Source organism: Ambystoma mexicanum, chromosome 6q (assembly GCF_040938575.1).
Source record: "Ambystoma mexicanum isolate Mex_15411 chromosome 6q, UKY_AmexF1_1, whole genome shotgun sequence".
Taxonomy (NCBI): Eukaryota; Metazoa; Chordata; class Amphibia; order Caudata; family Ambystomatidae; genus Ambystoma; species Ambystoma mexicanum.
In genome coordinates, this window is record NC_090937.1 from 1,175,841,256 (window position 1) to 1,175,857,737 (window position 16,482).

At 47.2% G+C, this 16,482-nt stretch overlaps 1 protein-coding gene across 1 annotated transcript in view; it reads right to left on the reverse strand.

Moving 5' to 3' along the window:
• Positions 1-16,482, reverse strand: part of WDR19 (WD repeat domain 19) — a 2,828,275-nt gene that overhangs the window by 924,551 nt on the left and 1,887,242 nt on the right. Inside the window, exon 24 of the mRNA XM_069631788.1 lies at positions 344-427. Coding sequence (XP_069487889.1) covers positions 344-427 — 84 coding nt within the window. The remainder of the gene's footprint in view (positions 1-343; positions 428-16,482) is intronic.

The following is a 16,482-nucleotide window of genomic DNA, read 5'->3' on the forward strand; positions in this document are numbered from 1 at the left end:
GCATTTTTGGCAACATCTACTTGAAAAAACACTGTCTCTTGATACTGGATTTGAAGCTTAGCTGTGTTCAAGCCAAGCTGTTTAGAGGCCTCAATGATTCTCTCTTTTGAGGTTACGGAAATTGAACAGTCAAACAAAGGAGGCTGTACCAATAAGGATTAAGATGTTTTGAGCATGTTGAGGAACCCGACCACTAGGGAGAAATTGTTTTTGTACACACAATGTTCTAGTATCCCATTGAAATGTAACAAACATTAAATTTGAGCAAAGATTAGGCATATAACACAACTATCACTGTTAACATTAGCAGCAAATGCTGTTAGTGAATAGAGATGAAACATACCTGCCATCAGCTTCCTTTGATTTGGCATACTGCAAATGGATCTTGGGAGAGGTAACGTGAGGAAGTAACTCGCCAACCTTTGCCCTAAAAACAAAGAGTCTTGATTTGGAAACCTGCTTTCAACTGCAAGACCTAAGAACATAGTTTTAATAGTCCATGTCTCAGTTAGTACTTGAAAGCATTTAGAAAAACAGTATTCTAACAAAAAGCACACCATTAAAATAAATACATCAGCTACTGAGTAAATGGGACAAGAGGGGCAACATTCTATCTATTTCTATGTTTCTGTGCATTTTATGTACTTAATGTATTAATTTAGGGCATTGGGTTTCAATAAGAATCATGCCCATAGTGCCACACAGTACTTATGGCATTCCAGGGGAGAATGCGTACAATGGATAGTGAGCCAGATTAGGGCTGAGGAACAGAAACTAGGGACAATACATAGGGAACAAGGCAGGAGAATGTACAGAAGTAAGTATAGTCACCATCCGTGGTAGTTCACTTTTAGTTCAGAGCCACTGAGCAATGAACTGCGGGCAAAAAAATTAGCTCAAAGGCATTGTCTTCCTCCAATATGGCAGCACTATTTCATAAATAACTTTATTAAAACCAAAACAGAAAGCACTCAAGCATGAAGAAACCACATAATGTTTAACCCACATTAGGAATCATCAGTGCAGTATAGTCCAGTCATCCATGTAATTGGAGCAGTGGGGTATGTTTAGCCAACATCATCAATGTTATGGTGGGCTTAAAAAGCATGAAAAACCTGTTATACCTGAAATCTGAGACTATGTGAATATGAACAAATGACTTACCTCTCGGTAATGCTCTTTCTGATGGATGTTCCTCCCACACGTTCCTAATCTAGAATATCTATCTCTAAGTGCAGCTGCTCTTCAGAAAATGTTCCTCCTCCAGGGAGCACAGTGTAGTTCCATGTCAGCTTTGCCTGACACCTCTACGCACCCCTCACGGGACATGATGTACCCGTGACCTTGTTTCCACCCTTTTCCGTAGCACTCCAACGCGGAGGGACTGCAGAATCAAAGTTCACTAGCTACCCACCAAGGTGGGTAATTGGGAGGGAAATAAGGGATCAGTGGGGGGGGGGACATCTGCCAGAAATAACATTACTGGGAGGCAACTAATATGTTCTTCTAATGGATTCCTTCCTCCCACGGATTCCTCATGTATGATAGACTCCCATAGATGGACAATGACCAGGAGGAGGGAGGAGAGCAATGACACCACCTAAACCGGAACATTCTGAAGGACTGAGCATCCTGTCCTGACTGAGAAAACAAGCAGTAACGCTTGGCAAACGTGTGCAGAGATGCCTGCATAGCTGCCTAGCAAATGTCCAGAACAGGGACTCCATGTTGCAGAGTGGAAGTATGGTATGGTATTGTTTATTTATAAAGCGCCTATACACAGACAAGTGTTTCAAAGCGCTCAAGGAGGGTGGGAAACAGGGAAAAACCAACAGTCGCTCAGAGCCCTTGAAATTCTGAGACGATAATAATCTGCACAGGCAGATAAGTGCATATAATACATTTAACATTTGGGACACAGCAAATAGGCCTGACGATGACTCTGCAGTTTTAACAAGTGCAATTAAGGGGCGAGAGAAGGGAGAAACAGATAGACGATCTTCAGGCATGGTGCATTCGGATCGTGCAAGTGCACAGATGGACACAGGGAGGTTGAGGTACAAGTGCACCCAGTCGGTGGAGGCTGGGGTAAGTGCAGAGAGAGCCACTCTCCTCTGTTATTTCTCAAGTGCGGCGAGGGAGGGTGGGGTGCAGAGCTTTAAGGCAAGTGAGAGAGAGCAAGCTGTAAGGGAGAGAGGGAAAGAGCAGAGAGTTGGGTTAGCAGGGTAAAGGGAGCAAGAAGGAAGAGGAGAAGAGGAAGATATTGAGACGTTTCCGGAACTTAAAATCAGGCTCAAGAAAGAGGGCCGCAGGGAGGCCATTCCAGAGGGAGGCACCATCAGAGGATAAGGACCTCCCTCAAAATCTCTGCTTAGAGATCCGGCTCACTCGCATAAGATTGGAGGTAGATGAGCGGAGGGCTCGAGAAGGACAGTATTTAGGTAGGCAACATTACAGGTAGGTAGGTCCCAGGCGCCAGAAAGCCTTGTGGACAATGCAGAGGGACTTGAACTTGATCCTTGCAGCCACGGGGAGCCAGTGAACGGATTTCAGCGCCAGAGAGATGAGGTCCTTGGGCTTGAGGCCAAGGAGAAGTCTTGCGGTTCCCCTCTGGATGAGTTGCAGAGGTCTAAGGGCGGAATCAGGGGGGTTGAGGAAAAGGCTGTTGCAGTAGTCCAGCCTAGAGAGAACCAGGGCTCTGTAGACAGTGAGCAGCTGGGGTAAGTGAGAAAAGGTAGAGTACCTCTGAGGAGGTCTAGCTGATAGACTTTTAAGAGATGTCTGAAATGTGAGAGCAGAAGGAGAGAGTGGAGTCGAAGATGACCCCAAGGTTTTTAGCCTCGCAGGTGGATGCGGGTGCAGGACCAAGGGAGGGCCGGCGAGAGTGAAAGTGGGATAGCAAGAGCAGGGGTCCCAATGCAAACAAACTCAGTCTTACTGGCGTTGAGGCAGAGGTTGTTTGCATTTGTATTTGTATTTATTTTATTTGTATAGCGCACCAGGCCAAATGGCATCCGGGCGCATCACTTAGTTACAAGCATAAAAACTAAGCAATGAAGTGTGTACAGTCGTGGGATTAGATAAGGGGAGAATATACAAGAAAATACAAATTATACACGACATACGATATATATAGACATTGCATCAAGAGATAATATACAAGTTGTACAGATTGAACAAGGTGAGAAGATACATACAGAATATGTACAAATTACAGTAGGGGAAATAGCAGAAGGTTGTTAGCAAGCGTTGTGACTCAAGGCCAGGAACACAATCATGGTAGGTCTTGGGTAGACAACCAAGTTTTTACTTTACGCTTGAAGGCCGGGAAAGTAGGTTCCGCTCTAAGCGGATTGGGTAGCGAGTTCCATAGTTTTGAGGCTAGGACCGGAAGCTACGACCACCAGATCTCTGGAGGTTGAAGTGCGGGATAGCAAGGCAGTTGGTTTGAGCACTTGTGAGTGGTCTCGTGGAAGTGTGTGGTGTAAATCTACTGGCTAGGTAGCTAGGGGCTTGGTTAGCAAGGCTTTTGTGTGTGAGCGCAAGTGCTTTGAGAGAGATTCTTTGTGAGAATGAAATATGGAGGTTCCTGGGTCAATTGAGAGTGGCTCTGATGGCGTTGTTTTGGATGATTTGTCGTTTTTTGATGTTGCATTGGTTAGTGCCCAGGTATAGGGTATTACAATAATCAATTTTGGAAAGAACCAAAGTCCTAGCTAGTGTAGTGCAGTTGGCTGGAGATAGGAAAGGACGGCAGGCTGTGATAAGCTTGCACGTGTATGAGGCAGCCGATGATACTGCATTAGTTTGCCTAGCTAATGAGAGAGTGGAGTCAATGTAGATTCCAAGTGTTTTAGTATCTTTAGCCACTTTAATGCTGTTACCGTCAATGGTGAAAGATGTAAACGATGCGTCTAGTTTGCTGAGCCTTTGGTGGGAACCAAGAATGAGAAGCTCAGTCTTTTCATCATTCAAGCACAGTCCGTGCTGGGCCATCCAGGCCTGAATGACTTGGTAAATGGCGTTGATGGCCAACGAGTCGGCTTTGTGGTCGCCTGTGATAGGGATAAGTATCTGGGTGTCATCGGCGTAATTAGTATAGGTGACACCCAGATAATCCAAAATATCAAAAAGGGGTTTTGTAAACACATTGTAGAGTGTCAGGGACATGCATGATCCTTGGGGGACTACACAAGTGACTGGTGAGGGATCAGCGGTGGCGGAGAAAACCCTCATGGACCCGTTAGCAAGGAACAAAGTAATCCAGGCTGTGGCTTTGTCCGGGAAGTGGGCTGCAGTTTTGAGGTGGCGGCATAGGATTTGGTGATTTACTAAATGAAACGCTGCAGAAAGGTCTAGTAGGAGAGCCAGTTTACCCTTGTCTTTTACGTCTTCAATTTGGGTTTTGAGATCTAGTAGAGCGGTTTCTGTTCCGTATCGAGGACGGAAACCAGATTGCCTCAGTCCCAGAAGTTTATTGGTTTCCAAGTAATCTTGGATCTGTAGGTAAGCAGCACGATCCAGAATTTTTAAGAGGAACGGGACCGTGGTGATCGGTCTGTAATTGGTGGGTATATTAGCATCCAAAGTGGGTTTTATGAGGAGAGGAATAACCCAGGCATCCTTGAGGTTATCTGGGACAATCCCCGAGCTGAATGAGGAATTTATAAGTGTGGTGATAAGGGGCGCTAGGTTATGCGAGGCCTCTTTGATGATGGGGGTAGGGCATGAGTCACCCTGACAATTGGAATTTTTAAGGCTATTGATAATATGTTCAAATTCGATGATGGATAGGCGAGCAAAGCTGAACGGTTTCACAGGTACGGTGTTGGCGTTAGTGATAACCTGGGGTGTTTTGTGGTACAGGCTGTCCTGTAGGCTAATTGTTTTGTCGTTGATTTTGGTTTGGAGGGTGGCAATTTTTCCATGGAGGGCCTTTTGGATGTTCGCACACCAGGTGCTGTCTTTGGGACAGGTGTCAGGTGGAGTGGCAGGGGATTCCAACTCCTTTAAAATTCTGAATAGCTCCTTAGTATTAGATTGGACTGTTTCAATACGTTTGTTGTATGTCTCTTTTTTGGCCAGGAGTATGGCTTCTCTGTAGTTTAGAGTAGCTAAGGCAGTACATGCTTTGTTAGCTTCCGTTGGATTGCTTTTCCAGCATGCCTCGAGGATCCTTTTTACCTTGCGCAGAGTTCTCAGCTGTGGTGTGAACCACGAGTTGAGGTGAGCCCGGGGTTTGGGTTTTCTGAGTTTGGCTGGTGCAATGATATCGAGGGCTTTCAACATTGTCTGATTGGTAGGATCAGAGCAAGAAAATGCAAGATCATTGAGAGCAGGGAGGATGAGTGGAAGTAGTTTAGCATAGATTATGTTGCGCATATTTCTTGTATTGGTGGCAGGTGCAATATCTGTATTAGTGTGGATGAGTCTAGATGGGATGCTGAATGTAATTAGGTGGTGGCCTGTCCAGGCGCAAGGTTGATTGGAATTGATGATAATGTCGCAGTTTAGATTAGCTATCCAGTCGAGAATTCTACCTTTAGAATGCGTAGGCGAGGTGACCTGTTGTGAGAAACCAGCGTTAATTAGTAGGTTGTTGATATCATGGGCAGGGGCATCATTAGGGTCTAGGTAACCTAGGTTGAAGTCCCATAATACAATGATTTGGGACTTGGTCTTAACGTTGTTGGTAATGATGTGGGAGAGGTCATCAGCGAATGTAGTTAAGGAACCGGGAGGTCTGTAAATGATGCGGAGTGTGATGGCCTGGTTGGGGGTGATAGCTAGCTTGGCTGTGAGTAGTTCAGCTGATGTAATGTGACAAGGTGCGGCGAGGCAGATATTGAGCGAGGTTCTGTGTATAATAGCTACACCACCTCCTTTGGCTTGATCAGTATTACGGTCACTTCTAATAATGCTGTAACCATCAGGGATGGCTAGGGATAGAAGAGGTCCTGAGGCAGCGTGAAGCCAGGTTTCAGTGACGGCTATGAGGTCCAGATCATGAGTTATGATGAGGTCAGCCATGTCTAATGCGTGTGCCGTGAGTGACCTAGTGTTGATCAGGGCAGCCTTGAGGCAAGTAGAGGGGCTAAGATATTGGGTACTTGAATCCAGGGTGATGTCCAGGATGGGTGTAAGTGTAGGTTGAGGGACAGTAGGTGTTGTCTCAGAGCGCAATGGTTTGGTTGGCCGGCTGGTAATAGTAGGCCGGTGGGATGGGTGGGAGAGTCTGGAACCAAGTCTAAGGTTCCTCATAGGGCCAATGCAAGGTTGGGTAGGCGTATGTTTCATGGCAAAGTGTTCGAGCCAGAGGGAAGGGTCATTGAGGTACATGTTAGTGGGATGGTCAACCATAGTCGTAATGTGTTGCTGTTGTGTGCTGCACGAGGTGCCGCTAAGGCAAGACATGTTTGAGGTGGGAGCAGGTTGAAATGTTCAAGGAGAGCAGGGGTGGGGATGTAGGCAGGTCAGTGGTGGGACTACAGGTAGGGTATCCAAGCAATGCTGCTAATTTAATGGTGAGGCGTAGGGCAGAGTGTGTGTGGATGGTGGTGCTCTGGGCAAGCATAGTAACCTGCATGTGGTGGTACCAGAGTGAGGATAGTGATTGCAGGGTAGGCGGTACTGCGTGAGTGATTAGGTGAGGGCGCGATAGACTGTTATAGGAAGGTAGTGGGAAAGGTAGAACGCACGGGTGCCACCCAGGGGGCAATAGTAATTGTCGCAGGCTAATCGCACAGTGAGAACAGGGGTTGGGCAGGGTCACAGAGCGTGTAGGCACGAGTATGTTGCAGTACTGTGATGACTAAAGGCTAGGCATGAAGGTAGCTCAGGCAGTAAGGCGCGCTTGGTATGTCAGGCAGATCAATGCAACGCGGACATGAGGGGAGAGCATACGGACAAGGAGGGAAATGCAATACACTGATTAAACACTCAGCATAGTGTCGGCAAAGGCAGTGATTAACACTCGGTAGATCAGGCTGAGCAATGCACATACAGTGAAACGCACTAATCATAGAGGTGGCACAAGCACAGTGATTAACACTCGATAGGTCAGGCAGAACAATGTTAGTACAATAAAAAAACACTAAGTATAGAGGTGGCACAGGCGGAGACCAACGCTAGGTAGGCTAAGCAGTGCAGGTAAAAGTAAAAGATACAGCAGGCAACACATATACGGTATTCAATAGTGTGTGCAAGGCCTTTCAGAACATATATGAATAAAGCATGCATACGAGGGCCAATAAGTAAGCGCGATTACCATCAGGTCAGTGGCGCTGCTGAGGCGAGGGGTTGGGTCGTGGACAGGCGTGCCTGGTAGTGCAGGAAGCAGTAACTCAGTGCACGGGCTGCGAAAAGACGCGAGCGAGCACGGCAAGTAGGCAGGCCTTAATTGAGTGTACATAGATAGTGGGAGTGGCAGAGCTTGCAGAGCAATTGCTACGCATGTAGACAGTAATGCAAGGCAAGACAAGCAATGCAGAGAGGATAGTCAATGATAGAACGAGTCTTACGGTGACATGATCGAGGTAGAGAGTTTGGGGCGGTCCGTCTTGGGGAGGGCTTTGTACGCGATGCGGATGCTCTCAAGGGTGGAGTGCCAGAAATCGGGCATAGGTTCTGGGCGAACAGCGAGGAAGGCTGAGGATGGGCTAGGACAGGTATTAGCCTTGTTTCCCTGGGCCTTGGTAGTAGTGGGCAGCACACCATGAATGAATAGCAGACAGACAGTCAGATATGAGCGAGAAGGCGGCGGCTGAGGGTAGCCTGAAGGAAAGTTGCGTGTCATCTGCATAACACTGAAAGTTAGAGGTGAAAGAGGCAATCACAAGTGCCAAGGCAGCCATGTAGACATTGAAGAACCAGGAGGATAGGTTAGATCCCTGGGGGACACCACACGTCGAGAGAGCGATAGTCCAGAGAAAGGCTCTGAGTTCTACCTGGGATGGGCAGTCGGAGAGAAAGGAGGTTAAGCATACCAGAGCCTGACCTGTGATTCCCAGAGTATCATGGAGATGTGCGATCAGAATGTTGTGGTTAACTGTGCCAGAGGCAGAGGTAGAGGAGAATGAAGACAGAGGGAGTGTTAGTGTCAAGGTTTGAGAGTAGGTATTCACAGGTGTCCAGAAGAGCAGTTTCCGTGCCTCTAGATGCTCTGAAGCCAGACTGATGGTCGTGGAGGCAACCAATAGATTCAGTGTGGAGGGTCAGCTGAGAAGTAGCCAACTTCTCCAGGCGTTTGCACAGGAAAGGAGTGACAGAGATAGGGTGGTAGTTTGCCGGAATGGAGGGGTCGGCAGAGGGTTTCTTGAGCAGAGTGTGCACTAGGGGGTGCTTAAGAGCAGTTGGGAAGATTCCAGTGGAAAAGGAAAGATTGCAAAGATCAGCCAAGGCCGGGGCGAGGGAGTCAATATTATCCTTAATGGTTTTGGAGGGGCAGATGTCCACTTGTTTGGATGAAGCCTTCATAGACCGGACTTGTCTGGCGACCTCATCGGATGTGACGGGTGAGAGAGAAGAGAGCGGAAGTGGATGGGGGCCAAGGGAGACTCCGGTGTTAGTGGCAGCCAGTCCTCTGTTTCAAGGATCCCTGAGACCTTCAGTCACACCCTTATCAGCCAGATCATAGCACTCCGATACACAGATAATTATCCACCTTGACAGGGTCTGTTTGGTCACAGCCCTGCCATAATGGGCACTAGAATAACCAACAAAAAGCAGTTTTATAATTCTGGACTGCCTTGTCTGAGAGAAGTAGTCGCTGAGGGCCTGCACCGGGTCCAGCCAATGGAATCATTCCTCTGCCTTGGAAGGATGAAGATAAAGAAAAAAGACAAAGATGAAGCTTTTGAGAGAGATGGAAACTAGAGACTACCTTGGGGAGGAATGATGGCCTCACTGTCACTGTCACCTTCTCTTTGCAAAAACCCAAATAGAGAGGTTTAACTGATAACGCCTGGAGCTCTTTCAGCAGTCTTGCGGAAGGTATGACGGCCAGGAAAATCACATTTGGGGTGAGTAATCTTAAATAACAAGAATGGAGGGTCTCAAATGTAGCGCCCATAAACATTCAATTCAAATCCCAAGCCTGAATAACCAACTAGCGTCGGGGAAACTGATTACACAATCCCTGCAAACATTGCATGATTGTGGTGATCATGAAAAATGAGCCTTGCTACTGAGTTCTCTTGAAAACCTAAATGGCATCAAGATACCCATTCAAGTACCACAAGTGCCTATTCTGAACCTGGTTGCACCAATATTTTATATAAGAGCTTTTTTACTTGTTGATATATTTCAGATCCTCATTTAGGGAAGTTCAAGAATACTATACCTTCATGTGTTCTCTAAATGAAAATTGGATAGTTTCAAGAATTGCCAATGTGCGCTGGGTTTTATTACATTGTTAATTTCTTTTGCAGAAACTATTGCAACAATTTAAGTCTTTTACATGTTCACAAGAAATATTACATCAACTTGACTTTTTCAATAAACAACCAATTTCTCACATCATCACCTTGTTTCATTCAGCCTTCAATTCCTCCAAATTTCTGTTGCAAAGCACAAACTTAATTTGTTATCAATTCATTCATGGATAACTTTTACAGAAGGCATAACATTGACTTTTAAACCATTTCATAATTACAGTACATCTTCTTGCTTAAACACCATACTCCCTGCAATTCGTTTTTTGTATTTATACTGCTAGAACAGCCTTCACATTATTGTAATCAATCCATATATATATTTTTGAAAGGGTGTTTGTATGTTCAGGTTTGGCTCCAGCCCCATAACAATTGGTGGGCTGAAATGTTGGGCTGAGGTCACAGTGTGGGGTGTAACTGGCGATAGTGAAATTTGACCAACCCTACCCATTCATCCTGCAGAGGGCGGGGTCCGCCCCTGTGCTGTGCTATCAGTATAGGTGATTTCGAGAGATTGCTGATTTTGCGATTGTTGGCTCCAGCCCCACAACAGTTGGTGGGCTGAAATTTTGGCCGGAGGTCGCAATACCAGTCCGAGGTGTACTGGCGATGGTGAAATCCGACCAACCCCACCCATTCACCCTGCACAGGGGTGTAGCGGGGTCTGTCCCTGTGCTATCAGTATAGGTGATTTCAGGAGATTCACCGTTTTGCGATTTTTCAAAAATAGGAAGGTATTACACAAAACAACATACACAAGGCTATAGCAGACCCCCAGGAGCATGTCAGAAACAGACCCGTGCAACGCCGGATGGTGCTGCTAGTTTTTTTTAATATTTGTACTGCTAGGACAGCCTGTAATGCTAGAACAGCCTACACCTTATTGCAGTAAATCTTCTATATAATTATACATCTAGTACGGCCTACACGTGTTTCACTCAAAAGTCCATATAAATCCTGATCAGCCTAATGTTGAGCATCTACAGGGCTAGTTTTATCGTCTTTCTTATATTTGCTATTTTTTAACCATAGTCCCATTCATATAATATACATACATTTCAAAAAGAAGGGAAGAAAAAGAAGGAAAAAATACATCATAATCATTAATTGATGTCATAAAATAAATTAATTTCTTTCTTATTCATATATATATATATTTTTATATATATATTTTCACTGAAAACAACTTAAGGGATGTTATGGTTAAGTTGCACTAAGAAAACCCATGAAATTCAATGAAAAAACGTCAAAAGGGACGTTATGGTTACAAGAAAAAACAAAAAACCCTTGAAATTTGCTAAGCAGCCATAACTTGTGCCACCTCCATGCACTGCTAAGACTAACACCCAGGACATCAAAGATGACATCACAAATGTCATTGAAACTCCTGCTACCTTCTCTTCCTGTACACCACACCCAGGAACCCTTGATGTCCGCAGTCCCCTTTCCATGCCAGGCATCCTCATAAGACCTGGATGTGGCACGGTCAGTGGATTACCGCGATGTCTGCGGACGTCGCAGCTAATCAAAGGGATGGGTGGGAGTGTAAACTCACTTTCAGTTATTTATTCTTTAGTGGTGGCTCTGAAAAGATCCTTTTGGGGTGTGGGGGTTGTTAACAAACACCTTATTTTTCATTTATTTCCAGTAGTACTCTACACTCTACACTCTACATCTTCCCTTACAATTTTCTTACAGGAACATTTCAATGCATTCCTAACATTGTAAAGAAAAATTGCATTTCTGACATCTGTGAAATGAACTCCATCTTTAAAAAGAAAATTAACACCATCAGACCTTATATTGTCATTCTCAAAAGATGACACTCTTGTAGCATATAAAGAAACGCAGATACAGCTTTATTGACAAGCTGCCTTGATTCTTCCATTTGTGGAATGAAAATGTTTGTTGGACATCTTCATGTTTGCCTCTGATTTATTTCCGAAAAAAATAATCTTGGCAGCAGGAAACAATTCCATTAGACTTTTAAAGAAATCCTTTAGAGCAGCCTGCAAATACACTGGAGTCACATACCCCAAACTGTCACCTCTACAATGCACAATTGCAATGTCTGGACATTTAAAATGAGCCATACTCTCACAGAATGAAAACCGGCTTGCCTAGTTTGAGCCACAAACTGCATGCCACAAAACTTGCACTTGTGCCAGTTCCATACTTCCAAAGATGCCATGATTTTCAGCAGGCATCTTCAATGACTGAATTGAAGAGTCCCCCAAAATCCACACACTCTGCCTTCTCAAACACATAGCCATAGCCATTGTCAGTGAGCTCACAACTCCTGCAAACAAAACTCCTGCTACCCTTTCTTCCTGTATGCCACACTCAGAAAACCTAATTAGCTGATCCCCCACAGTCGTCTTTCCATGCCAGAAATCCTCAAAAGACCTAGATGTCGAACATACCGTCCGCGGAGTACCACAGTGTCCACTGATCCCGGGCCAGCCCTTCTACCCTTTCCACTTTCATGTTATCAAACTCCCTCATTGGCTGCTTTCAAAGAGTCACACATCCATCCACCAATCACATCCGAAAACTCTACACCTAATCCTGTCATCCCAGTTCAACACTCAGATGTGCACTTCAACTCAGAGAATACATATCTCCTGCTAATCAAATGCATCTGCATCAAAAACTACTGTGAAACTGTCCAAGATTCCTATTTCCAAATTCGACAAGATCTGCACCTAACAAGACATAGTACAGGTATGCTTATATTTAAAAAAATATTTTCTTCAACACATTCATCATAAATAAATAAATATATATATATATATATAGGGTTCCTGCTAATTACCCTGTAATAAGCTTCTCGATCAGCATATTCTCTTTTTTAACCACTCTAGCAAATGCCATGCATTGCCTCACATGAAGCAGCAATTAGAATGCTCTGCGTTTCAAAATGTTTCTTTTTAGAAGCATTTTGATGAAAGTTAAAAAATGCATATGTACATTTATAGCAGCACTGTGTCACTTTTACATAAAAGAAAATGAAGCAGATACAATAGATTTGTAGACTGTTTTTAAGTGGCAGTGTGTGCCAGTTTAATATGTTGGCAGTACATGCATAAATCCCCACATCACCCATTGCAATCTACAGTTGCTTATTAAGTCTTCATTTTTTCCTTTTAATTCTGTCACTTCCAATTCCACTTTTCCCAATGTCAGGAAGGAAGGGGCCGATTCAGCCCCCCCCCTACATTCGGCGCGAAAGGAACCACTTGCTCTTTTACTAGTGGGGGACGCCTCCATCGCCCTTCTGCATCCATGGGGAATAAGACCCCGACAGAGGCAGTGGTTGGGGCTATTGCAAGACACATTTGGACTCCATTTTGTGTGCCCTCAATTCCATCCTTGGGCTAGGCCGCATTCTGGCACTACGAAGCCTCCTCTCCCCTCAGCAGCACCGCGCACAGTGAACACCAACAGCCCCCACCTTTTTCCTCCGTTGCCTTCGCCTCCCAAATCCCTTTCTCACAGATGCTCTGAGGCTAACTGCTCCAATTGAACAATGTATCTTTTCACTCTTCCTCTGAGATCACTGTCCTGTGTGTGACAGGGCCGAACCATGACTTGTAGTTCTTCCATCTACACAAACCTGCTCCTGCACCCCCCACCCACGCTATTGGAAACGTACTGCTTGCTCAACCTTGTGCCCCTCCAATGGTATTCTTTTGATGTAACAGAAGGGTGACCCTGCTGTGCTGCCCACCCTAGAGTGCCCCCAATAAACCCAGACCCCTGTCACTGTATATTCTGTCCTAAACTAACATGTGTCACTCCATTCCCTTCCTGCTCTGATGTGCCAGACCAGACAGCTATCAATCCCAGCCCCCAGGTGAACGTAGGGGCAAGCCCCTCATTCCCTTCACCTCATGAATGACCTAAAGTGGGATGACGTCAACACACGTATACAATTTATAGGCCACTAAGATGTATTCAAAGGTATATTGATGCTCATTGTTTATTGTATGTCTAGAATAAGTGTGTTGATTAGCTAGTGAGGTCCAGCCGCCTCTCCGACCTGGCCTAACCTTCACCTCGCACGGATCGGCCCAGCTGAATCACGTGATGTCCAACCTCCCGCCAAGTCATCAGACAATCCTGTGGAACTGGCCCATAAAGAACTATATATGCACCTCTTTTCTAACCAATGAAATTGTAATCTGTAGCCTGTATAGAATTCATCACTGATGATGCTGTAACCCTTTAAAACATATTGTATCTGTATTGTTTGCCAGAGCGCTCTCAAGGCATCAGAGTTGGAACAAGTTACTTACCTGTAACTGTTGTTCTCCAGCATGGGTCTGGCATGGATTCACATGCTCATGAATATTCCCCGTCGTCAGGCTGGGAATCCTCGGTAAAGAAAAAACCAGTATCAGTTTCGTTTCTGATCTGTCTTTCGTAGTAATAACCAATCACTGGTCTCTGCGTCATACTGACCACAGCCAATGACTGCCCTCTACCTAAGCACCGCCTCTGGCAGCCATCTTCAGATTTGGAAGCACGTGAAGTGGCAGTATGACCAAGTGAAGAGCCGCAGAGGGGTAGGCGGGAGGGTTCGCATGTGAATCCATGCCAGACCCATGCTGGAGAACAACAGTTACAGGTAAGTAACTTGTTCCTTCTCCAGCATGGGGTCTGGCATGGATTCACATGCTCATGAATAAAGAATACATAGCAGTACACACATGCACAACCACGGGAGGTGGCAAAGGCTCAACATTAAGCATCACATCAACTCAACATTAAGCATCTTACCTCCTCACCAGGCTCACCTCAGGCAAACAGGTTGCGCAGCACTGCTTGGCCGACCCTGGACTCCTCCCTGGAATCCCGGTCGACGCAGTAGAATTTCGTGAAGGTGTGCGTCGACCTCCACGTAGCAGCCCTGCATATGTCCAGCAGGGGCACACCAGATAGGAACGCCGTGGTAGCTGCGATCGCTCTGGTGGAATGGGCTCTCGGACGGCCAGGCAGCGGTCGGTTTGCTAACCGGTGACAGCACATGATACAGCCGGAGAGCCATCTGGAGATGGAAGCCTTCGAGAGAGCCTTCCCCTGATGGACAGGTCCAAAGTTCACAAAGAGTTGTGACGTCTTCCGAAAACCCTTCGTGTGGTCCACGTAGAACTTCAGCGCTCTAGCTACATCCAGCGAGTGCAAAGTCCTCTCAGCCGGCGACGAAGGCGACGGGAAGAACACAGGTAACACCAAGGGTTCGTTGAGATGGAAGTCCGACGGTACCTTGGGCATGAAGGAGGGGTGCGTCCTGAGCACTACCCTCGTGTCGTGGAAAATCAAGTACGGGGCCTTGCAGGAAAGGGCCTGGATCTCTCCCACTCGTCGTGCGGAGGTGATGGCCACAAGAAAAGCTGTTTTCCACGATAGAAACTTCAACGGGGCCGAGTGCAGAGGCTCGAACGGAGGTCCCATGAGCTTGGTCAGCACCACGTTGAGCTCCCACGCCGGGGCCGGAGCCTTCACCGGCGGGAACGATCTGAACAGTCCCTTCATGAACTCTTTCACCAGACGATGAGACCACAAGGACGCCCGCCCCGTGGTTCTGGTGTATCGGGAGATCGCAGCAAGATGAATCTTGATGGACGCGTGTGCCAGACCAGCTTTGGCCAGCGTCAGCAGGTACGGCAGTACTTGGGGAGCCGTAATCCGTAGAGGGTTAATCTTCTGTGCGTGGCACCAGACAGAGAACCTCTTCCATTTGTGTCCGTAGCATTTAAGAGTCGAGGACGCCCTGGCCTTTGCAAGAACCTCTCTGCAATCGGCCGGTATGTCGTATCCTCCAAACTCTAGCGCTGCAGGAGCCAGGCCTGCAAGTTCAGCGACTTCGGGTCGTGGTGGAGGATGGCGCCTCCTTCCCTGGAGAGTAGATCCGCGTCCGCCGGCAGCTTGATCGGCGGGGACGCTGACAAGTCCAGAAGGTCCGGGAACCATATCTGCCTCGGCCACGCAGGTGCGACGAGGATCATCCTGCACCGTGACCTCTTGAGCTGGTTGACGAGCCGGATTAGCAGAGGCAAGGGAGGGAACGCGTAGAGGAACAGGCCCTCCCAGGGGAACGAGAAAGCATCGCCCATGCTCCTCGTCTGGGGAAACCTGCTGGCGAACCTCCGGCACTTGGTGTTCGTCGCCGTCGCGAACAGGTCGATCTGGGGTGTGCCCCACCGTCGGAAGAGGCGATCCACCAGATCCTGCCGTAGTTCTCACTCGTGGCACGAGCGCAGCTCCCTGCTGAGTGAGTCGGCGATGGTGTTTTTTATCCCTGCCAGATGAAACGGCACCAGAAAAATCCCTTGGGCGACGGCCCAATGCCACAGGTCCTGCGCCTCCTTGGACAGCGCTGGGGACCTGGTTCCGCCCTGTTTCCTGATGTAAAACATGGTGGTGGTGTTGTCGGTGAATATCCTCACCACCCTGCCCTTGAGGGACGGAAGGAAGGACCTGAGGGCCCAAAACACTGCACGGAGCTCCAGGACGTTGATATGCAGGGACTTCTCCGTCGGGAGCCAGAGTCCCCTTGCGTGCAGATTTTCGGTGTGCGCTCCCCACCCTTCCAGGGAGGCATCCGTGGTCACAGTCTCCTGGTGGGCTGGGGTCTGCACGACCACGGGAGGTGGCAAAGGCTCAATATTAAGCATTACATCAAAACTCAACATTAAGCATTTCCTACCTCCTCACCAGGCTCACCTTAAGCGAACAGGTTGCGCAGCACTGCTTGGCCGACCCTGGACTCCTCCCTGGAATCCCAGTCGACGCAGTAGAATCTCGTGAAGGTGTGCGTTGACCTCCACGTAGCAGCCCTGCAGATGTCCAGCATGGGCACACTAGACAAGAACGCCGTGGTAGCAGCGACCACTCTGGTCGAATGGGCTCTCGGACGGCCGGGCAACGGTCGGTTTGCCAACCGATGACAGTGCATGATGCAGCCGGAGAGCCATCTGGAAATGGAAGCCTTCGAGAGAGCCTTCCCTTGGTTCACAAGTCCAAAGTTCACAAACAGCTGTGATGT